Genomic DNA, 18,952 nt, shown 5'->3' with positions numbered 1-18,952 from the left:
TTTTGATTTATTGTATTTTTAAATGAACTTATTGATATAACATTGGTTAATAATAATAAAACTACATAGATTTCAGGTGTATAATTACATGATACATCATCTGTACATATATGTGTGTTCACCACCCTAAGACAAGTACACAGTTTTCCTCTATTTTTTGATATGTTTTTATTGATATATTTTAATTTTTTGATATGTTTTAATTTTACAAAGAGGAAGGAAAGGATAAAAAGGGAGAGACAGACAGACAGAAAGACAGACATAGATGTGAGAGAGAAATATTAATCAGTTGCCTCCGGAACTCCGTCCAGGGATCGAACCGAAAGCTAGGTTAGTGCCCTGACTGGGAATCGAATCCACAACCTTTTGATGTTCAGGATGATACTCCAACTAACTGAGCCAACTGGCCAGGGTCTCTATTCTTAAATATCCATTTGGTTGTATGATAGCAATTCTGTCACTATTATTTGATGATAAATTTATAAAATTCTTAATGTTAGCATAATTATGTAATAACATTAAAATGACTCATATATAAAATTTTGAGTTAATTCCTTAGACAACAGTCCATGCAAGAAAAAAATTCAGGTTAATTACTGTCTCTCTCTCTCTCTCAAGATAATTTGAAGGAAAAAAACTTAACTTTTTATTAACACCTAGATTTTGTTTGTAAAATCAGTCTTTTACTGAAATTAGTCTTTTAGTGAAATCATTCAAGCATTATATCTTAGTGAAATTTAAGAAAAATGTAAAAGCCATTGTATAACATATTCTCTCCCCTCTCTCTAACATATGTATTTCATATTCATTGCAGCATTATTTGCAATAGTGAAGTCATAAAACAACCTAAGTGTCCATGCATGGATGAATGGATAAAGAAAATGTGGTTTATATAAAGAATGGAATAATATTTGGTTATTAAAAAAGAAAATCCTGCCATTCTGCAACAACATGAATGGGCCTTGAGGATATTATGCTAAGTAAGATAAGTCATACAGAGAAAGAGAAATACTTATGGTCTCACTTACATGTGGAATTTAAAAAAAGGGCAAACTCATAGAAACAGTACAGTTTGGTGGTTGGTGATGGTGGGGGAAATGGGTGAAAATGGTCAAGAGATATAAATGTCCACTTATAAGACTGGCAATTTTGGGGGATATATAGTTAAAACTATATAGCATTGTTACTATAGCTAAAAATAATGTGTTATATATTTGAAAGTTACTAGGAGTCAATCTTAAATGTTCTCATCACAAAAATATCTGTAACTATATGAGGTGATAAATGTTAACTAAACTTACTTATTAATCATTTCATATATATCAACTCATTATATTGTAAACTTTAAACTAATAAAATATTATATGTCAATGATATCTCAATAAAAGTAGGAGGGAAAAGTGAAAGAGACATAAATATTCAATAATAAACAACTAGATAAAGTGTAATAAGTTCATAAAAGGTAACTCTATTCAGTCATAAATACACACACACAACACATACACATATTCATTTTACAAAAGGAGTCCCATAATTCATGTTTGTTCTATATTCTATAAAAAAAATGGCTTAAAATAAGTATAATGTTATACCATTTATGTAAAGTTATATGAACATACATGCCCACACAGATAGGATAAAAGATTCTGAAAAATCATGGCCAAAATAATAATTCTATTTCTGGTGATTTTAACCTAATTGTCTTTCTGTTTCAATATACTACTTGAATTTCCTAAGATGGGTATTTATTTTCATTATAAACATGCCAATTAAAAAAAAAAAAGCACTCCTACCCTTCAGTACAGAGCTTACGTATGCATTATTTTCAGGTTTCAATCCCTAGGACGAGTGTTGTTTTCTCATATCCACTCTGCCAACTTACCCTTTGATTCAATTTAACTGTTAACTAGTATTTGTACTAAAACAAACATCCTGAAAGTTCTGTTTTCATGAAATTTGGACAAGATCCTCAAAAACCAAAGCTAAATCAACTTTGCTACAATAAACTTTTCTGAAAAAACTAACTGAAGATAGCACCTCCTCAAAATACAGTGTTGCTGGGAGCTCCACATATGGTTGCTCTTCTATTTGTGATGAAATACAGAGCTGGTGTAGGTGCACAATCTCTCTTAATGGAAACAACTGAAAATTACTAAATATGTTTAAATTTGCGCACATATCCTTCACTTCTGATTCCAATTAACAACAGAGGCAGGATTTGGCAGCCACATAATGGAGTACATCTCACAATTTACCAAACTTGGGGTTGCTGGAGAACTGCAAGATTTCTCTATCAGCTCTGCTCGTTGAACCTGGGTGGTCGCTCTAGACCAGTGGTCGGCAAACTGCGGCTCGTGAGCCACATGCGGCTCTTTGGCCCCTTGAGTATGGCTCTTCCACAAAATACCACATGCGGGCGCGCACATACAGTGCAATTGAAACTTTGTGGCCCATGTGCAGAAGTCAGTTTTCGGCTCTCAAAAGAAATTTCAGTCATTGTACTGTTGATATTTGGCTCTGCTGACTAATGAGTTTGCCGACCACTGTCATAGACCACAGCAGCCAGGCAGTAATGACAGAAACCCTTCAATCCCTCTGCTGCTCATACACACCAACAAATTTTGTTGTCTTTTTGCCTGAATCAAGCGACCCTTTGTCCTTTGCCCAGTTTTTAGGTACACATATTTGTGTTTGCTAAATATATTTTTATTATTCAGGAAAAAAAGGATATTTTTTTTTTCCCAGAGTCCTCTGATTTTGGGGCATGTTTTAGAAGTCTGCAGGACTCCTCTTACAGAAAATACTTTCCTATCTGATGCTAGGAGCAACTTCGTAACACTTCTACTTTCCATGTAATATCCTGGAATAATTCCAAAATTAAGGGTTGTTCTACTTCCAGATCTATTTGAAAGTTTTTATCAAATAGATCTGAAAGCTGGCACTACAACTAGCCACAGGGAACTTAGATTTAAACACCAACGTATTAGCCCTCTATACCTTTTTAAAATTCTTATTCAAGTTTGTTTCCATGATTCAATTATCCGCTAGCCACCAAATATTTGTTTATTCTCTCCTGAATTAACTACTTATTGACCCTGCTTTTTACCACAGTTTTGGGAAACAGTGTGAGCTGAATACATACGAAGCTTAAAAAATTATGTTGTCTTCTGCCTGACCAGCATGGCTCAGTGGTTGAGCATCAACCTATGGACCAGGAGGTCATGGTTGGATTCCCTGTCAGGGCACATGCCTGGGTTGTAGGCTCAATCCCCAGTGTGGGGCGGGCAGGAGGCAGCTGATCAATGATTCTCTTTCATTATTGATGTATCTATCTCTCTCTCACTTCCCCTGCCTCTCTGAAATCAATAAAAATATATTTTAAAAAATAGTGCTGTCTCTCAGAGAAAGGAGTAGGTGATTAATAGAGGCTTTTTTTCTTATTTTTTGACCAAGGATCAAGGATCAAAGACCACTGATTTGGAAGCCGTCAGTGTATTGATGCTAGATACAAATACCTGTATATAAAATTATCTTTGGTATGTTATACAGACAGGCCATATACCACAAAACATGGAGAAAGCTATTTTTTATGTGACTATATACTCACCCCAAATTCCCATGAATATTGCAAAGAACACTGTTGACTCATTATCAAATAAATGAGAGAACTGTAAAAACAAAAATAACATCACAAAGACAATTTAGTCTCCAATGCAAAAGGAGGGAAATTACATTTTACCAAAATACATACATACCTTTGAAGACAAACACGTAGTATTTAGTCTCCAAAAATCACACAATAAATCACAGAGTGGGCACATGATAATCTGACCTCCAATCTCAGGGTCACAGACTTCAATGCTGCAGAGGGAACAGCAAAATTACTTTAAAAGTAATGTGTGTTTGGGTGAGAGTCCAAAGCTGTTCTGATCAGAACAACTTTTCATACAGCTTCTCATATGGCAGAAGGGGGAGTGAAGCAGCAATTTCTTCAAGTTACGCTTTGAAGAGCAGAATCTTTAGAACTAGTCCTTAAAAACAGATTTTTTCATAAAGCACCTAGTGAGGGGGTTTGCTTGGGTCTTTTGTCAGAAACATCACTCATCTGCTGCCATAAAGAAACATTCTGAAACAAATGCCCCAGGAAAAGTAATAATACCAGTTCCAATTAGCATAATAAGATCAAGACATTTTCTCTACTTTGGCAACTCAGCTGCACTTACCTGGTTGTGCTAGAATGCATGGAAAATAAGCCATAAATAAAACAAGCTAAACCAACTATAGCTGCAAGGACCAGCATTTCTGTGTAAAATCCGAGAAAGACAAAATACATGCCAATTTTTTCTCCATAATAATTCCTGTAAAAGAGGATAAAAGTAGAATCAGAGGTTGGAAGAATTACATAGACCAGACAGTCTTTGTTTTGCATTCAGATAAACCTCTATTCTAATTTTGGCTCCACAATTTTCTGGATGTATAATTTTGGTAAAGTTACTAAACTCTCTGAACTTTAGCTTCCATGCCATAAAATGCAGGATGATGTTTATCCAAAGAATTGGTGTAAGGATTAAAAGAGATAGCATATCTAAGTAGGAAGACAACTGAAAGTTAAGTTTTAATTTTGATATATAACACAGGAATTGGAAAAGTTTCTAAATTTAAAGAGTTTTGCATGTTTGAAATGAAATGGAGAACATTCTGCAATGTAACTTCTAGCACTTAATTTAACAAATCAAAATGACATGCACAATCTGCACAGACTTGTGCTTTATCTCTCTTTCTGAAATTGAAGAAGTTACTCTGATCATCTATTAAGCAAGAGTGGTTGTCTTTACAAAGCTCCATTTCCCCCAAGTTTGGATCTCTGATGGATACAGTACTATAGAATTGTGAGGCAGGCAGCACACCACAGGATTAAAAGTGACTGCTCAGTAAAAGTTCCATAAAATATACAGTTCAGCTCTTGCTTACAAAGAGGTGAGGAGTAACAGCATTACTTGGCATAAATGTTAAAGTCTGACACCAAGCTTTTTGTTGTGGCTGTTTTTTTAAACCCAGTAACCCTTAAAGAATCCTTCAAGAAACTTGAGAACATAGATCAGCTCACCAAATCCATAATTTCTTTCCAGTTTCATACTAGCATGCTATTTATAAATCTATTACAGCACATAATATGAAACTAGTAATTTCAAAAAGAAGGCAGATCTGAACATAAAGGCATAACCTTAATTTCCCAATGAGAAGATTTTAAAATTTTTTCCCATAGTCATTATTAATTTTATTTAACTTCCTTATTTTTAAAGAATTACATTTTCCTCCCTTTCAAATAGCAAGAATCTTATTTCTTGAAAATAAAAAAAAGGTCTCAAGAAATAAAGTTCATATAATGATTTACAGAAACGTTAGTTTATATATTCTAGCTATCTTTTATTCTTAAAAGTTTCTCTTATTTGCTTAGAGAAAACTGTTGTGATAACATTTCAATTGATTTGGATGTTTGCATCAAAATCAGTCTTCTAAAAAGGATGCTGTACAAGCATGGCAGTAGAAACATTAATCACCAAGTGAATTGTTCTAATCTGATTATACCTTTACTGAAATCATAGTAGGAGGCCCCTAACATCCTGTATGTATGTAGTATTGTAATGGTTTGAAGCAGAAGCCTGCAGCCATAGTCTTCTTACTTAGCTAATAAAACTAAGAAATTGTCTGAGAGCATGTAACTCAGACAGGCTCAGACACTAAGCTTGTCAATTGCCTGAGCCCAAAAATGAAAGAGGAAAAAAAAAAAGAGGTTATAGAGCAATTGTCTTCACACACGCACCCACACACGCACACACACACACAGCTATACCCAACCTTTCTGCTATCTTCTAAATTCCTGGACTGAGAGGAAAACAAAACAAAAATATTATGTATTAAGCAGTAAGTGCTAGCTCCTGTGCTAAAAAACGTATCTCATTTAAGAATCAAATAACGCCAAAAGGAAAGTACTAGTCATTCCCATTTTACAGATGAGCGTCATAGAGGTTAAGTACCTTGAACAAGTTTAGATAGCTTCTAGGAGGGAGAACTTAGATTTGAACCCAGCCTACCCAAATACCAAGGCCCAACCTCTGAGCCACTGAGCTATCTCTGCAGGATGGTTAATAGCATCTGGTAACAGCACTGTGTTCACAAAGGAATGACTAAATGATAGTGTAGATACAAAATTGGGAAGGTGTAAAATGTAGTGGGTAAGAGTAGTAAAAAGAATGGAATATGATGCCACTGTAAATAAAAATCACATTATCAAGTTTTAATCATTAGTGTGATCTTATGTAAGAAACTTACTTAATCAAGTCTAAAGGCTGCTCCTTGTAAAAGTAGGAAAACCGAGCCCAATTCTGGAAAAGTATGTACCTCTGATTGGTAGGATTAGGAGGTTCTGATGGCTTCCAATATTGACCCTACAAATATTCAAGAAGAAAGTACATTAATGACCAAGCAAAAAATGAGGGTGAAAAGTAAACCAACACAGCTTTTATGAGGTTAGTGAAATATAAAAGAATTTTTTACCCTGTTTTTAGACTGGGATTTTCATGTGAAAATGAATGAATGTGAAATTATTTACTAAAATCTATAATCCTATATAATAAAAGGGTAATATGCAAATCGACCAAACAACAGAACGAATGGTCACTATGATGCACACTGACCACCAGGGGCAGATGCTCAATTCAGGAGCTGCCCCCTGGTGGTCAGTGTGCTCCCACAGGGGGAGGGCTGCTCAGCCACAAGCCGGGCTGATGGCAAGCACAGTGGAGGTGGCGGGAGCCTCTCATGCCTTCGCAGCAGTGCTAAGGATGTTCAACTGGGGCTTAGCCCCCCCTCCCCTCAGGGAGCGGGCCTGAGCAGTCAGTCGCACATCCCCCGAGGGCTCCCAGACTACTAAAGGGCACAGTTCAGGCTGAGGGACCCCTACTCCCCACCCCTGAGTGCACGAATGTCGTGCACCGGGCCTCTAGTAATCTATAATAATAGTGATTTATTTATTAAATTCTCACACCCAATTATTTAAAAATGCAAGTTTAAAGTTTGAGGCTCTGGCTTTACTCAAGCTGTTCTTTTCACCAGGAGTACCCTTTCTTCTCTACTCAAATCCAACATAATATGCACAGCTCAGGATGCATATGAATTATATACCTGGCTGGGACTTTAGAAATAAGCTAACATTTTTATTGTAGAAATTAAAAGATAAACCCCAAGAGCAGTTAAATAGGTGATTCGAAGTCATACTGCTATGATAGGAATCCCCTCTAGGGAACCTGTCTTGTCTGCACTGATATCCATTTCCCAAAGAACTTAAAATCTATACAACAAACTTTAGCACTTAGCCTCAGTACTGCTTCATGCTTAAGTTCTCTCTCCACTGTTAGGTATTATACAGGGTTATTAACACCCCTCAGCAGAACACGGCCTACACAGCTGTTCAATACATTCTTTGTAACTGCTCACCTAGACAAGTGAACTGCTCAAGACAGCAATAAATAAAAACACAATTTATAATTAAGCACATGTGAATATCTCTATGTGATAATGTATAACATTTTATATTATCCAGATCCCAACAGTTTTCTTCTTCTGTAGCTAATCCTACTGAATCTTGAGGACTGAAATAGAAAAAGAAGCAGCCTATCTGTGTATCTGGAAAAATTATTCTTTAAATACATAAAAGGAAAATCCAGCATATAAACTTGAATTCAGGGGAAAGGGAAGAAATAAAAAGTAAAATTAACAGTAAATTAAAGCTCTCACTAACAATGGTGCAGTAACACTGGTTTTCTAATAAGCATTCTGGAAGGCTAGATGTATGGATTAACATTTCTGGTGACTGAGGATATTTATCTTTTTTAGTTTGGCTTTATGACTTGGGATTAGGAAGAGGAATTAATGCCCTAAAAACAAACAATCCTCAAAATCTTCAAAGAACTGAATGAGCCCTTATGTGAGAAAAGATTGACAAAATAAATGCATTGCCAATGTTTATTAACCTACTATAGATCTCTCTATTTATGCCCATGGCATTTTTTAGAATCCATAATCTGCTAGAATTTATTTTGCCTCAGGAAAAAAATATGGGGGAAGGAAAGGGGCAAGGCTTGGAATGGTGGGGAGGATGGTGTCACCTGAATTGATACTCCTGTTGAAAACTGTATTCATTTTGGAAAATTTTGCTGTACCCTTATAGGAACCATACCACAGATAATCAACTAACCAATACTGAACTGACTAGAGTCAATTAGCATGTTGCTGAATGAATACTGACAGAGAACAGCTGGCATAACAGTGTAAGTCCCAGAACAGAGAGAGCTTGGCTTTGGGTTTTTCAAAACTACTACAACAACACTGCCTTCAAAAACATGAGCAATGACTTAGATGCCACCTGTTTAAATGGAAATACTTGGTTCTTATATATTCCTAAGGAATGTGTTTCTCCAACAGAGAGCATGTCATTAAAAAGTCTTCTATAAGTATCAAAGAGTAAAACAGTAATAAAAGAAAAGAAAGTTCCAAGAGTTGATGTCAAAATAGTTCATATATGTTTAGTCATATGATGTCTACTTCCAATGGGTGGTGATATTTAGATATGTAATATCTAAAAGGAAAGTTTTCCCTCAGAAGCCCCCAGAAACTAGGCTGTCAAGATTTCAGGTTTGGTTGAGCGGGGTATCATAAAAAATGTCACTTCCTTGTTGATCTTATGAAGCTCAATAATTTTGCACAATGATCTGATGGCCTCAAAGAATAATTCTTCTGAATTTCAGTTATTTGTCTGAATCTTTCTTATGGACTGAAGTCTTTAGCTTGCTTTGAAGTTGTGTACATGCTTTATTTCCCATAAATTCCTAGTCTATGAGTGATTCATTGATGTCTTCCAATGATACCTAACACAATGCTTTATATATAATTAAGACAAATTATTCCTTTGATGAATGAATATATGCATGCATTAAGTGCAGTCATATAATTCAACTCCTTTACTGCTTTAAAACTTTATGATAAAAGATCTGATGAATTAAGATAGAAATTCCAAATATTATGCTCTAAAATGTTTTACTATCACTGCATTTTCAACATGGGTCCTAAAAAAAAAATCATGTGCAAAAGTAATAATTTTCCCCAAATGAATTTATTTCCATTAAAACTTCAGTGTGAAGAGGCGCTAACTTTGTTTCAGAGTACTTGTAATTATAAATTCTTTCTCTGCCTCCTCTCAGCTTGGAACTAGGGTACCTTTGGGGATTTTCCCAACATGTGAGAGAATTAAGCAACCTGTCAAAAAGAGAAAGCAAAGGGAAGATTCTCTCTCCCGATAAGGCAACCTCTGAATGTGTAAGAAGGAAAATGGGCTCAGTATTTCAAAACCAAACTAAGACTTACATCATGGAGTGGATAGGCAGCTGAATAAGTGTGAGAAGTCAGCAGTCTTTCAATCCCAAACCTTTTCTTCCCATCTTCTATGCCAAAAGGACATCGTGTAAGAATATAATAAACCTGTAAGATAAACATAAAGAGGCACACATTTCATGACTATGCTTTCCACATTTTTGTCAACCACAATTTAAAAATGTCTACTTTGTTTGAATGTAGATAGGGGCTCTGATTACAGAAAGAACATTCCCTTTGTTGTTTTGGGGAAAGAGGTGGAGGGTGGGACTATACGGAATTTGCAGGTATTTCAGCTCCTGGGTATGAGAGCCTCCTATTCCCTTAGGGAGAGTAAAGAGTGAATCATAACTTATTTTGCTTCTCCTCTCCCACAATCCTCTGGAAGTCTATTGTGCCAGAATTCCTGCCACAATTAGGGCTTCAAGTTGGAGTCTAATGTCACCACCATCAATTCAATTAGGGGAATATAGAGTAGAACTGATATTTGGACAAGCTGTCTCAAATACTTCTTCATTAATTACTCTGTTTATTTCTCTGTTATCTGAATTTATTAACTCAGATGATCATCTCTCTATAGTTATTGTGAAATCACTCATATCTTTATATCAGTTTTCTCCTCTATATACTGTAGACTTCGGTCTCTTCTGCTCTTGCATGTCTGTCAATTCAATCTTACTTGCTTTTTGTGTTTCAGCAACTTTTCAGAATTTCTGCCTTTCTGATTGTTTTTTATATCATCATTATTTATATTAGTCTCTTAAACTGAGTATTTAGTAGGGGTGAGTTCAATTAAAATAGGTTGTACTTAGGACAAATAGGAAAAAAGCCATCCACATATAAAATTTAAAAATTGTGTGGGACTTCAGATATTTAAAGTTAATCTAGTACACTAAAAACTAATACAATGAACCCACCTTGCGTGGCTCAGTGGTTGAGCATCAACCTATGAACCAGGAGCTGGTGGTTTGATTCCCAGTCAGAGCACATGCCCAGGTTGTGGGCTCGATCCCCAGTGTAGGGCATGCAGGAGGCAGCCAATCAATGATTCTCTCATCCTTGATGTTTCTATCTCTCTCTCCCTCTCCCTTCTTCTGTGAAATCAATAAAAATATAAAAGAAGTTTTATATTTTTGGATAAAGACAACTAACCCAGATGAACACTTCAACTACCAGTTGAATTTGGGATGAATAACGTGGCAAATGGTTCTGTCAAATCAGACTAGGAGGTGGGGGTTATGAATATTCTTTAAATCTTATGAGTAAGGGTGGTTCTCTATGCAAGCAGTTTCCCAGAATGAGAAGAGTGGGGGTTTTCATTAACTGTCCCTGTTTTCCAGGACTACAGAATGCAGATAAAGTTCAACATTGTCCGCACTGATACAAAAATAGACAAAGAGGTCAAAGGCATAGAATCAAGCCCCTCAGAAGACCCATGCCTACATAGATATGTGTTATAACAAAAGTAGAATTGTAAGATAGTATTAAAAAAGAATGAGTGTTTTCAGTAATTGGAGCAAGTTAAATGACTATACATATGGGGGAAATGGACTCCATCTCACACCACACACAATTAATTCCAGGTGGATAGCAGTTCTCACTGTGAAAATCAAAATAATATAACTCCTAGAAGATAATGTAGGAAATTAACTGCATGATCTTGATGGTAAAGTTTAAGAGCATTATTCATAAAGTAAAGGCTTGAGACAGTGGACTACATTGAAATTAAAAACATCTGTTCAGCCCTAGCTGATTTGGCTCAATGGATAGAGCATCAGCCTGTGGACTGCAGGGTCCCTGGTTCGATTTCAGTCAATGGCATATGCCCAGGGTTGCAGGCTCGATCCTCAGTAGGGGGCAAGCAGGAGGCAACCAATCAATGATTCTCTCATCAATGATGTTTCTATCTCTCCCTCTCCCTTCCTCTTTGAAATCAATAAAAATATATTTTAAAAACAAAACAAAGAAAACATCTGTTCATCAAAAGAAACTATTAAAAAAAAGGAGAGAAGCACAAAGTAGGAAAAGATCAATAAAATATATAGTGAATGGAAATATATAAACAGTTGTTACAAATCAACAAGGGAAGACTTAATTTAAAAGCAGACAAGAGACTTTAGCAGGGATTTCATAGAAATGCTTTATCTAAATGACCAATAAATATATTCATGGAGATCAATCTCCTTATCAGAGAAATGCAAATTGAAACCATAATAACGCATACACAAACAATTTCCATACGAAACAACACAAATAAATGGAAAAAAGCTCATACAAAGCTAAGTTAACCATCCAAATAAATGCTGAGACAAATGCTGTATGATTCTTTTTTTTGCTTATTTCTTTTAATTTAAACTGATCTCTGCTATGAGAAGTTAGAGTTGATCTCTGCTCCGGAGAATGGGAATAGTGATTGGGAAAAGGCACTAGGGTTTCTGGGGTTTTAGAAAGATTTTCTCTTCTGATGTGGGTGGTGGTTTACATGGCTGTGCATTTTGTGATAACTCAGTGAGATGTACATTTATGACTTGTGGGTTCATGTCTATTTATGTTACTAGGATTCTAAATTAGTATATCTTTTTATAAAGCAGGACAGTGCAGTATGTATAAAATTTTAAATGTGTATGCATTTAGATCCAGAAATTTTATGTGGTATCCATTTTGCAGAAAAATTTACATATATGTTGAAATATGTAAATACTATGCTGTAAAGGGCAGAATTATTTGTAATATCAGAAAAGTTGGAAATAAACTCAATGGCTGTCAGAAGTGGAAATGTTTAATAGAATTATGTTACATTTAAATAAGATGTTACAAAATGAAGATTGTGAGGGGCATATGTCACATGGTTGTGAATATATTTTTAAAAGTATGAAATTCTATACAAATGTAAATGCTCTTGCAATACTGTTCAATCTATACATACATAAACTATAGTATTTGGAATGAAGTTAGTAAGGAAAGGACTTTTCTGCATTAACCTCCCAAATAACTTACTCAACAGAACAAGAATAGCATTGCTCTATGAGGGGAAATTGTTGAGTTTTAAAACTAAATTAACCTAAGGTACCGACACTCTTTACAAACAACAACTAAAGATGAATGAACACTGACATTTCTATTCCTGATCAAGTTCCTAATTTGTCCCTACAGATTCACTGGTCTTTTGTTAGCAACTTTTCAATGTAAGAAGGATATCTGAAGTACTTTACAGTTTACAGAGTATCTCACCTACATTCTTTTATTTCATTCTCCCAATATTTCCAGTATTATCATTATCTCTATTTTAAGAGAGGTTACATATTTAGAAAGAAGTGGACTCATGACCATGACCTGAAACCAGATTTTCTGATTCCATGCCATGTGCTCTTTATTTATTTACCTATAGGCTGCCTCCTAGGTTTGTTGTTGTTATTTAATCCTGGTAGAAAAGGGGACACAATTTTTAGTTTGTAGATTCATACCATTATATGTTAATTAATTCTAGGCATTACATTTTGTTTAATACTTCTGTCAGTGAATTATTAAAAAATAGAGGTAAAAACTAGAAAATTATTATTTTTAAATCCTTCTAAGACACTTAAAAGTACTGAACCTAAAGGGAATGAAGTCTCCAATTGCTCAGGGAAACAGAGTAAGTAAAATCAAGAGAAGGGTCTTGTGATTGTTAGAACTCTGGTGACTACATTAATATGCAATAGAGAGAAGGGGTAAAAGCAACAAAGAACCTGCATTTTTCCCCTCTAAAATCACACCAATAATAATAATATCTAACACTTACTGAGCACTTACTCTGTTCCAGAACTTTAAAGCCTTTCATACCTAAACTCAATTCTCAAGGTAATGAGAGGTAGGTATTATTCCTATCTTAACACAAACTATGGCACAGAAATGTGACTCTTTAGAAGAGAGGTTTTAATGGTGAACTTAAAGATCCTAGGACTACAAATGAAGAGGAAATATTATTATTGAAAAGACTAAAAATGGTCTTAATGAAAAGAAAAAGTTCTGTGGTTTCTCAAATGCTATCTATATATAAATGCTATCCATTTCTATTTGGAACAACCAGTGTTCCTCCAACTATGCACTAAATTTACAAAACCAAACTCTAAGATCATAAAGCTATTTTGCAAAGATCTTATAAAATCTAAGTCCTGTTCTCAATTAAATGCCTTTCCCAGCATTGCATGATGTCTCTTTCTTTACTATGTTTACAATGTCCACCATTCAATTTTAAACAACAGTTTGAGAAGTAGGGAGGTTAACACACTTAAGTGGAACAAGTGAAATTTCAAACATGCCCAATACCACTGAATAAATTTTCAAAATTTTCACAGAAGCACCTGCTGACACACTATTGCCCATGCACACATATAAAGGAAAACACAGGCACACATCCCTTACTGGAAGGGATATGCCCAGATGGCTTCTCTACCTACAATTCTGTTTCTTGCTGAGGATGGAAAGAAGCTTGACTTGTCCTCAATGAGGAAGAGTTCCTGGCGATGTCTGCTAAATTGGACAGTGAAATATTCCGGATCAGGATGCTTCACATTCCTTGGGAGCTTCAGAGGTCCAAGAATGAAGTGAAAGGGGGCTTTCTCCGGTCGGGGAATATCACTCTCCTTAATAGGCCTTTTGATTCCCAACACTTCAGCATAAGTAACTAATACCTCCCAAGGGGCATGGATCTTTACAAAGTAAGTTTTTCCATCTTCAGAGTTCTATATAAAAAGAGGCAAAATAAAAGAAAGCTTACTAATATGTTTATTACCGAGCTAAATAAGGAAAAGAAACAATTATATAAAAACACAAAGATATCACAGCATTTTTCAATCTACTAAAATTCAGCAAAACTTTTAGAAGAGCAAATGCTCAAGACAGTTATATACTGTGTGTGTGTATGTGTGTGTGTGTGTGTGTGTGTGTGTATGTATGTGTATATATATATATATATATATATATATATATATATGTTTTACATAGAGTGTGTCCCAAAAAATGTATACACATTTTGAATTAATTATTAATTCCAATGGGTTAAATCTGAAAAGAAACATCAATTGAGTTATCAGCTGTAAAGTATGTATACATTTTTTGGGGACAGTGTGTGTGTGTTTAAGAGACAGAGACAGAGAGAGACAGAGAGAGACAGAGAGAGACAGAGAGAGGTAAATAGATAATATTTTAAAATATATATTTCAGTGTCAAAGTATACTAGCCTGAAATCCACAGATACATATGTGTCTGGGAAATCTCTTAAATATTGATTTAGCAACTAGTCATGTGCTCAGAATTGTGCTTAGGGTATATGTGGAACACTTAGGAAGTATAATATGCAGTCCCTCTTTTTTCCTAACTTCTATGTATAGCCTAAACTTAGAGCATGCATAGCCTACACTCTTTTTTTCTGCCAAGGGCCATTTAGATATTTATAACATCACTCGATGGCCATACTATCTAATAAAGAGGTGATATGCAAATTGACTGTCACTCCAACACACAAGATGGCCACCCCCATGTAGTCAAAGATGGCCGCCCCATGTGGACACAAGATGGCCAGCAGGGGAGGGTAATTGTGGGCGATCAGGCCAGCAGAGGAGGGCAGTTAGGGGTGACTGGGGCTGTAGGGAAGGGCAGTTGGGGGTGACCGGGCCTGCAGGTGAGGGCAGTAAGGGGTGACTGGGGCTGCAGGGGAAGACAGTGGGGGTGATCAGGCCTGCAGGGGAGGGCAGTTAGAAGGGACAAGGCCTGCAGGGGAGGGCAATTCAGGGGGAACCAGGCCAGCAGGGGAGGGCAGTTAGGGGTGACTGGGCCGGCAGGGGAGGGCAGTTAGAGGCAACCAGGCCTGCAGGGGAGGGCAGTTGGGGGGGGACCAGGCTTGAAGGGGAGGGCAGTTAGAGGAGGGGAACCGGCCCTGCAGGGGAGGGCAGTTGAGGGCAACCAGGCCAGCAGGGGAGGGCAGTTAGGGGTGACCAGGCCTGCAGAGGAGGGCAGTTAGGGGTGACCGGGCCTGAAGGGGAGCAGTTAGGCGCTGATCAGGCTGGCAGGGGAGTGGTTAGGGGCAATCAGGCAGGCAGGCAGGCAAGCGGTTGGGAGACGGCAGTCCTGAATTGTGAGAGGGATGTCCGACTGCCCGTTTAGGCCTGATCCCACTGGGTCTAAATGGGCAGTTGGACATCACTTGAGGGGTCCCAGATTGGAGAGCATGCAGGCTGAGCTGAGGGACACCCACCTACTCCGTGCACGAATTTAGTGCACCAGGCCTCTAGTACAAAATAATCAACTTAAAAATTAACCTGCTATATTTGATAAAACATTTAATTAACTCACTCCTAATGCTTTGACAGGGCCACACAAAATCCCAAACCCTGACCTAGAGGAAGTACTTGAGATAATAAGGATTCATTAAACAGAAGAATAATTATGTTATAGTTATAGAGTGTGTGGTATAATACATATTTATTACTTCAGTAAAAAACAGGGATAGATAAGAACTAACGAGTGTTAATTTAGAACTAGAGAGTATTAGAGTTTCATAGACAGAATAGAAAACTTAAATATGGCTTTAAAAATAATTTTGAAGGAAATTCTATAAAAATAGTAAATGGCAGTGGGTTAGAAAAAATTTTTGTCATATTCATGAGCAGAAACGTTCCTTGGCTTAAATATCAGTTGTACTACAAATTAGCCAGGCTAACTAGATCGGATGCCAGATTATAGCCAGCTTACAAAATGGCAAAGATATGAAACAAAAACCACTTCACTTTCTTCATATCCTGAACAGATTTATTTACGTCTATTTGTGAAGTGTTCCACTCATCATCTCACAGAGCAAAAACCAACTTACCTGAACAACCACAGGTATTACCATTTGTAGCCAAAAAAACTAATGCATTGCTCCCAAGACAAGGTTTATCTAGTCAAAGGCCAGAGTAGAAGAAAAGAACATTTTAACACAAAAGTTCTGGTATAAATGAACTACTTTTACCCTTTTGTCTTCAATTTCCAACTCAAGACCTGTTTTTCTTAGGTTTTCTTCAAACTTTTGTCTTCTTTCCTATGGAAAAACGAATCAATAGAATTATGCAGAACACTTCAATTTACACCGTGATAAATAGACTGGTTACATAATGAAGATGCCTCCGACGGTCCACTGCCCCTCCTATGGTTTCATATAAAGTACTCTATATAGTATCCCCATCTCAATGTTATGTGCTGCTTTTCACCGGGACTTTAACCCATAATATAACTAGAAAATTCCAATATATCTAAGGATAATCTCCAGGATGTGTGCAGGATCTCTATCTGAAAAAAAAAAAAATGCACAAAACTTTACTAAATAACAACAAAAAATAGAGAAACAGATAATGCTTCTAGTTGGGAAGACGCAGTATTACAAAGCTATCAATAACCTTCAAATAAATGAGATAGATAATACAATTTTAAACCAAAATATCATGACTTTTTAATCTTAAAGAACAGAACAGGTTAACTTAGAAAAAGTAAAATTAAATTAAATGCAAATAATCACTTGTGGGCTTCAAAAGTATGCACTGATTGCTGAAAAAACTTTTGGTTTTTAATTATGATTTCATTGTGAAAATTTCATAATAATGGAAATTTTAAAAGGCTTTGCTAGGAAGTTAGAGGACACTCATCGTCAAATGGATACCTTGAGATGTAATCAAACTTTACAAGGAATAAAATATTATTTTATATCTTTATTTTTTAAATATATTTTTATTGATTTTAGAGAGAGGAAGGAAGAGGAAGAGAAAGATAAAAACATCAAATATGAGAGAGAATCATTGATCGGCTGCCTCCTGCAGGCCCCACAATAGGGATCAAACCCACAACTCGGGCATGAGCCCTGACCAGTAATCGATCCATGACCTTCTGGTTCCTAGGTCAACACTCAATCACTGGGCCATTCTGGACCAGGAAATGTTATTTTAGTATGTCCTTTCCCTCCTCTTCTAATGTTTACTATATGTTCACTACATCTCAGAACAGGCCTGTGATAATGGTGCAAGGTCTCCTTTCTCAGCTACCCTTTCACAGCTGCCCATCTCCTATGTTACCAAAAAAAGACAAACAGGAAACAAAAAAAGGAGAGGGACATTAAATGTATTGAATGTATTGTATCAGGCTTTGGACAGTGTGGCTCAACTGGCTGAGCGATGTCCTGCATTGAAATGTTGCCAGGTAGATTCCTAGTCAAGGCACATGCCTGGGTTGTGGGCTCCAGTCTTGGTCGGGGTGATTTCGGGAGGCAGCTGATCCATGTTTCTCTCTCTCTCTCTCTCTCTCTCTCTCTCTCTCTCTCTCTCTTGTTCTCGCTCTCGCTCTCCTTTCCTTTCCTAAATAAATAAAAACCTATTTTTAAAAAGTCTTAAAAATATTGTATTAATATTAAAAAAGTGAATAATCCTCATTGTAATAACAAATGCTTTTGCAGGTGATATAGTCACCACTTCTCTGAGTTCGAGGAAATAGGATTGTTACTTCACAGACCATTAAACACTACTTTTATGATGAATCACTTTGTAATGTGTATAATTAGGATTTCAAAAAAAGATTAAAATTGCTAGAGCAATAATCTTTTTATTACAATCTATTCATTTATCTAGACCCGTGGTGGGCAAACTGCGGCTCTCGAGCCACATGCGGCTCTTTTGCCCCTTGGGTGTGGCTCTTCCACAAAATATCACGGCCTGGGCGAGTCTATTTTGAAGAAGTGGCGTTAGAAGAAGTTTAAGTTTAAAAAATTTGGCTCTCAAAAGAAATTTCAATCGTTGTACTGTTGATATTGGCTCTGTGGACGAATGAGTTTGCCGACCACTGATCTAGACAACCTTAATTCACACTAACTTATATAAAAACAAAACAGGACTATAGTCAAAGCTGAACCATCTCATTCTAGGAATAATTCTCATTCATTCATGAACAAGTAAATATTTTTAAAGCCCCTCTGCCCATCTCATTAACTGATGCATTTATCATGAGTTTACTTTTTTAAAATAACATTTTATTTTTTTATTTAGACCAAGTGGTGATATTTTATTTATTTATTTTTATTGAGATCAAGTGGTAGTATTTGTTCTTGCTTTTTTTTTTTAATATGGAAGAATTGACAGCACATTTGTTTGTTAAAAAAAAAAAAAATAGCCCAGTAAAGAACAACAAAAAATATAATTTAAAAGAGAGAAGAAAGACTTGCAAGAGCAATATCCCTAAGCCAGCATATGGAGAAGTTAGTATCACAGGCTTGAAAGTGCTCTCCTTAGAAAGACCTGCCTGCAAGAGTGGCACTCAGGTCTGGGAACCTGGCTTTCGGGAGGGTTCCCACAACTCCCAGAAGTGATAAAAGTTGCTCACTTTACCTTAGTTGTTTATACAAACAATGCAGTTTATGCTAATCATTTGCTTTCCATCTGGGACTATGACATGTTAGTACAGGGGTGGGCAAACTTTTTGACTCGAGGGCCACAATGGGTTCTTAAACTGGACCAGAGGGCCG

At 36.3% G+C, this 18,952-nt stretch overlaps 1 protein-coding gene across 6 annotated transcripts in view; it reads right to left on the bottom strand.

Moving 5' to 3' along the window:
- ANO5 (anoctamin 5) overlaps positions 1 to 18,952 on the bottom strand; it is a 65,507-nt gene that overhangs the window by 28,136 nt on the left and 18,419 nt on the right. For 5 of the 6 annotated variants that reach the window (XM_080688138.1, XM_080688135.1, XM_080688136.1 and 2 more), the window contains 7 exons: positions 16,421 to 16,489; positions 13,869 to 14,153; positions 9,424 to 9,537; positions 6,334 to 6,449; positions 4,224 to 4,358; positions 3,756 to 3,861; positions 3,608 to 3,668 (listed from right to left, as the gene is read on the bottom strand). In XM_080688138.1, coding sequence (XP_080544264.1) covers positions 3,608 to 3,668; positions 3,756 to 3,861; positions 4,224 to 4,358; positions 6,334 to 6,449; positions 9,424 to 9,537; positions 13,869 to 14,153; positions 16,421 to 16,489 — 886 coding nt within the window. The remainder of the gene's footprint in view (positions 1 to 3,607; positions 3,669 to 3,755; positions 3,862 to 4,223; positions 4,359 to 6,333; positions 6,450 to 9,423; positions 9,538 to 13,868; positions 14,154 to 16,420; positions 16,490 to 18,952) is intronic. The other variant, XM_080688137.1, reaches the window with a different exon arrangement.

Source organism: Plecotus auritus (genome assembly GCF_963455305.1).
Source record: "Plecotus auritus genome assembly, chromosome: 9".
In the NCBI taxonomy this organism is placed as follows: domain Eukaryota; kingdom Metazoa; phylum Chordata; class Mammalia; order Chiroptera; family Vespertilionidae; genus Plecotus; species Plecotus auritus.
This window is presented reverse-complemented; position numbering and strand designations above follow the sequence as displayed.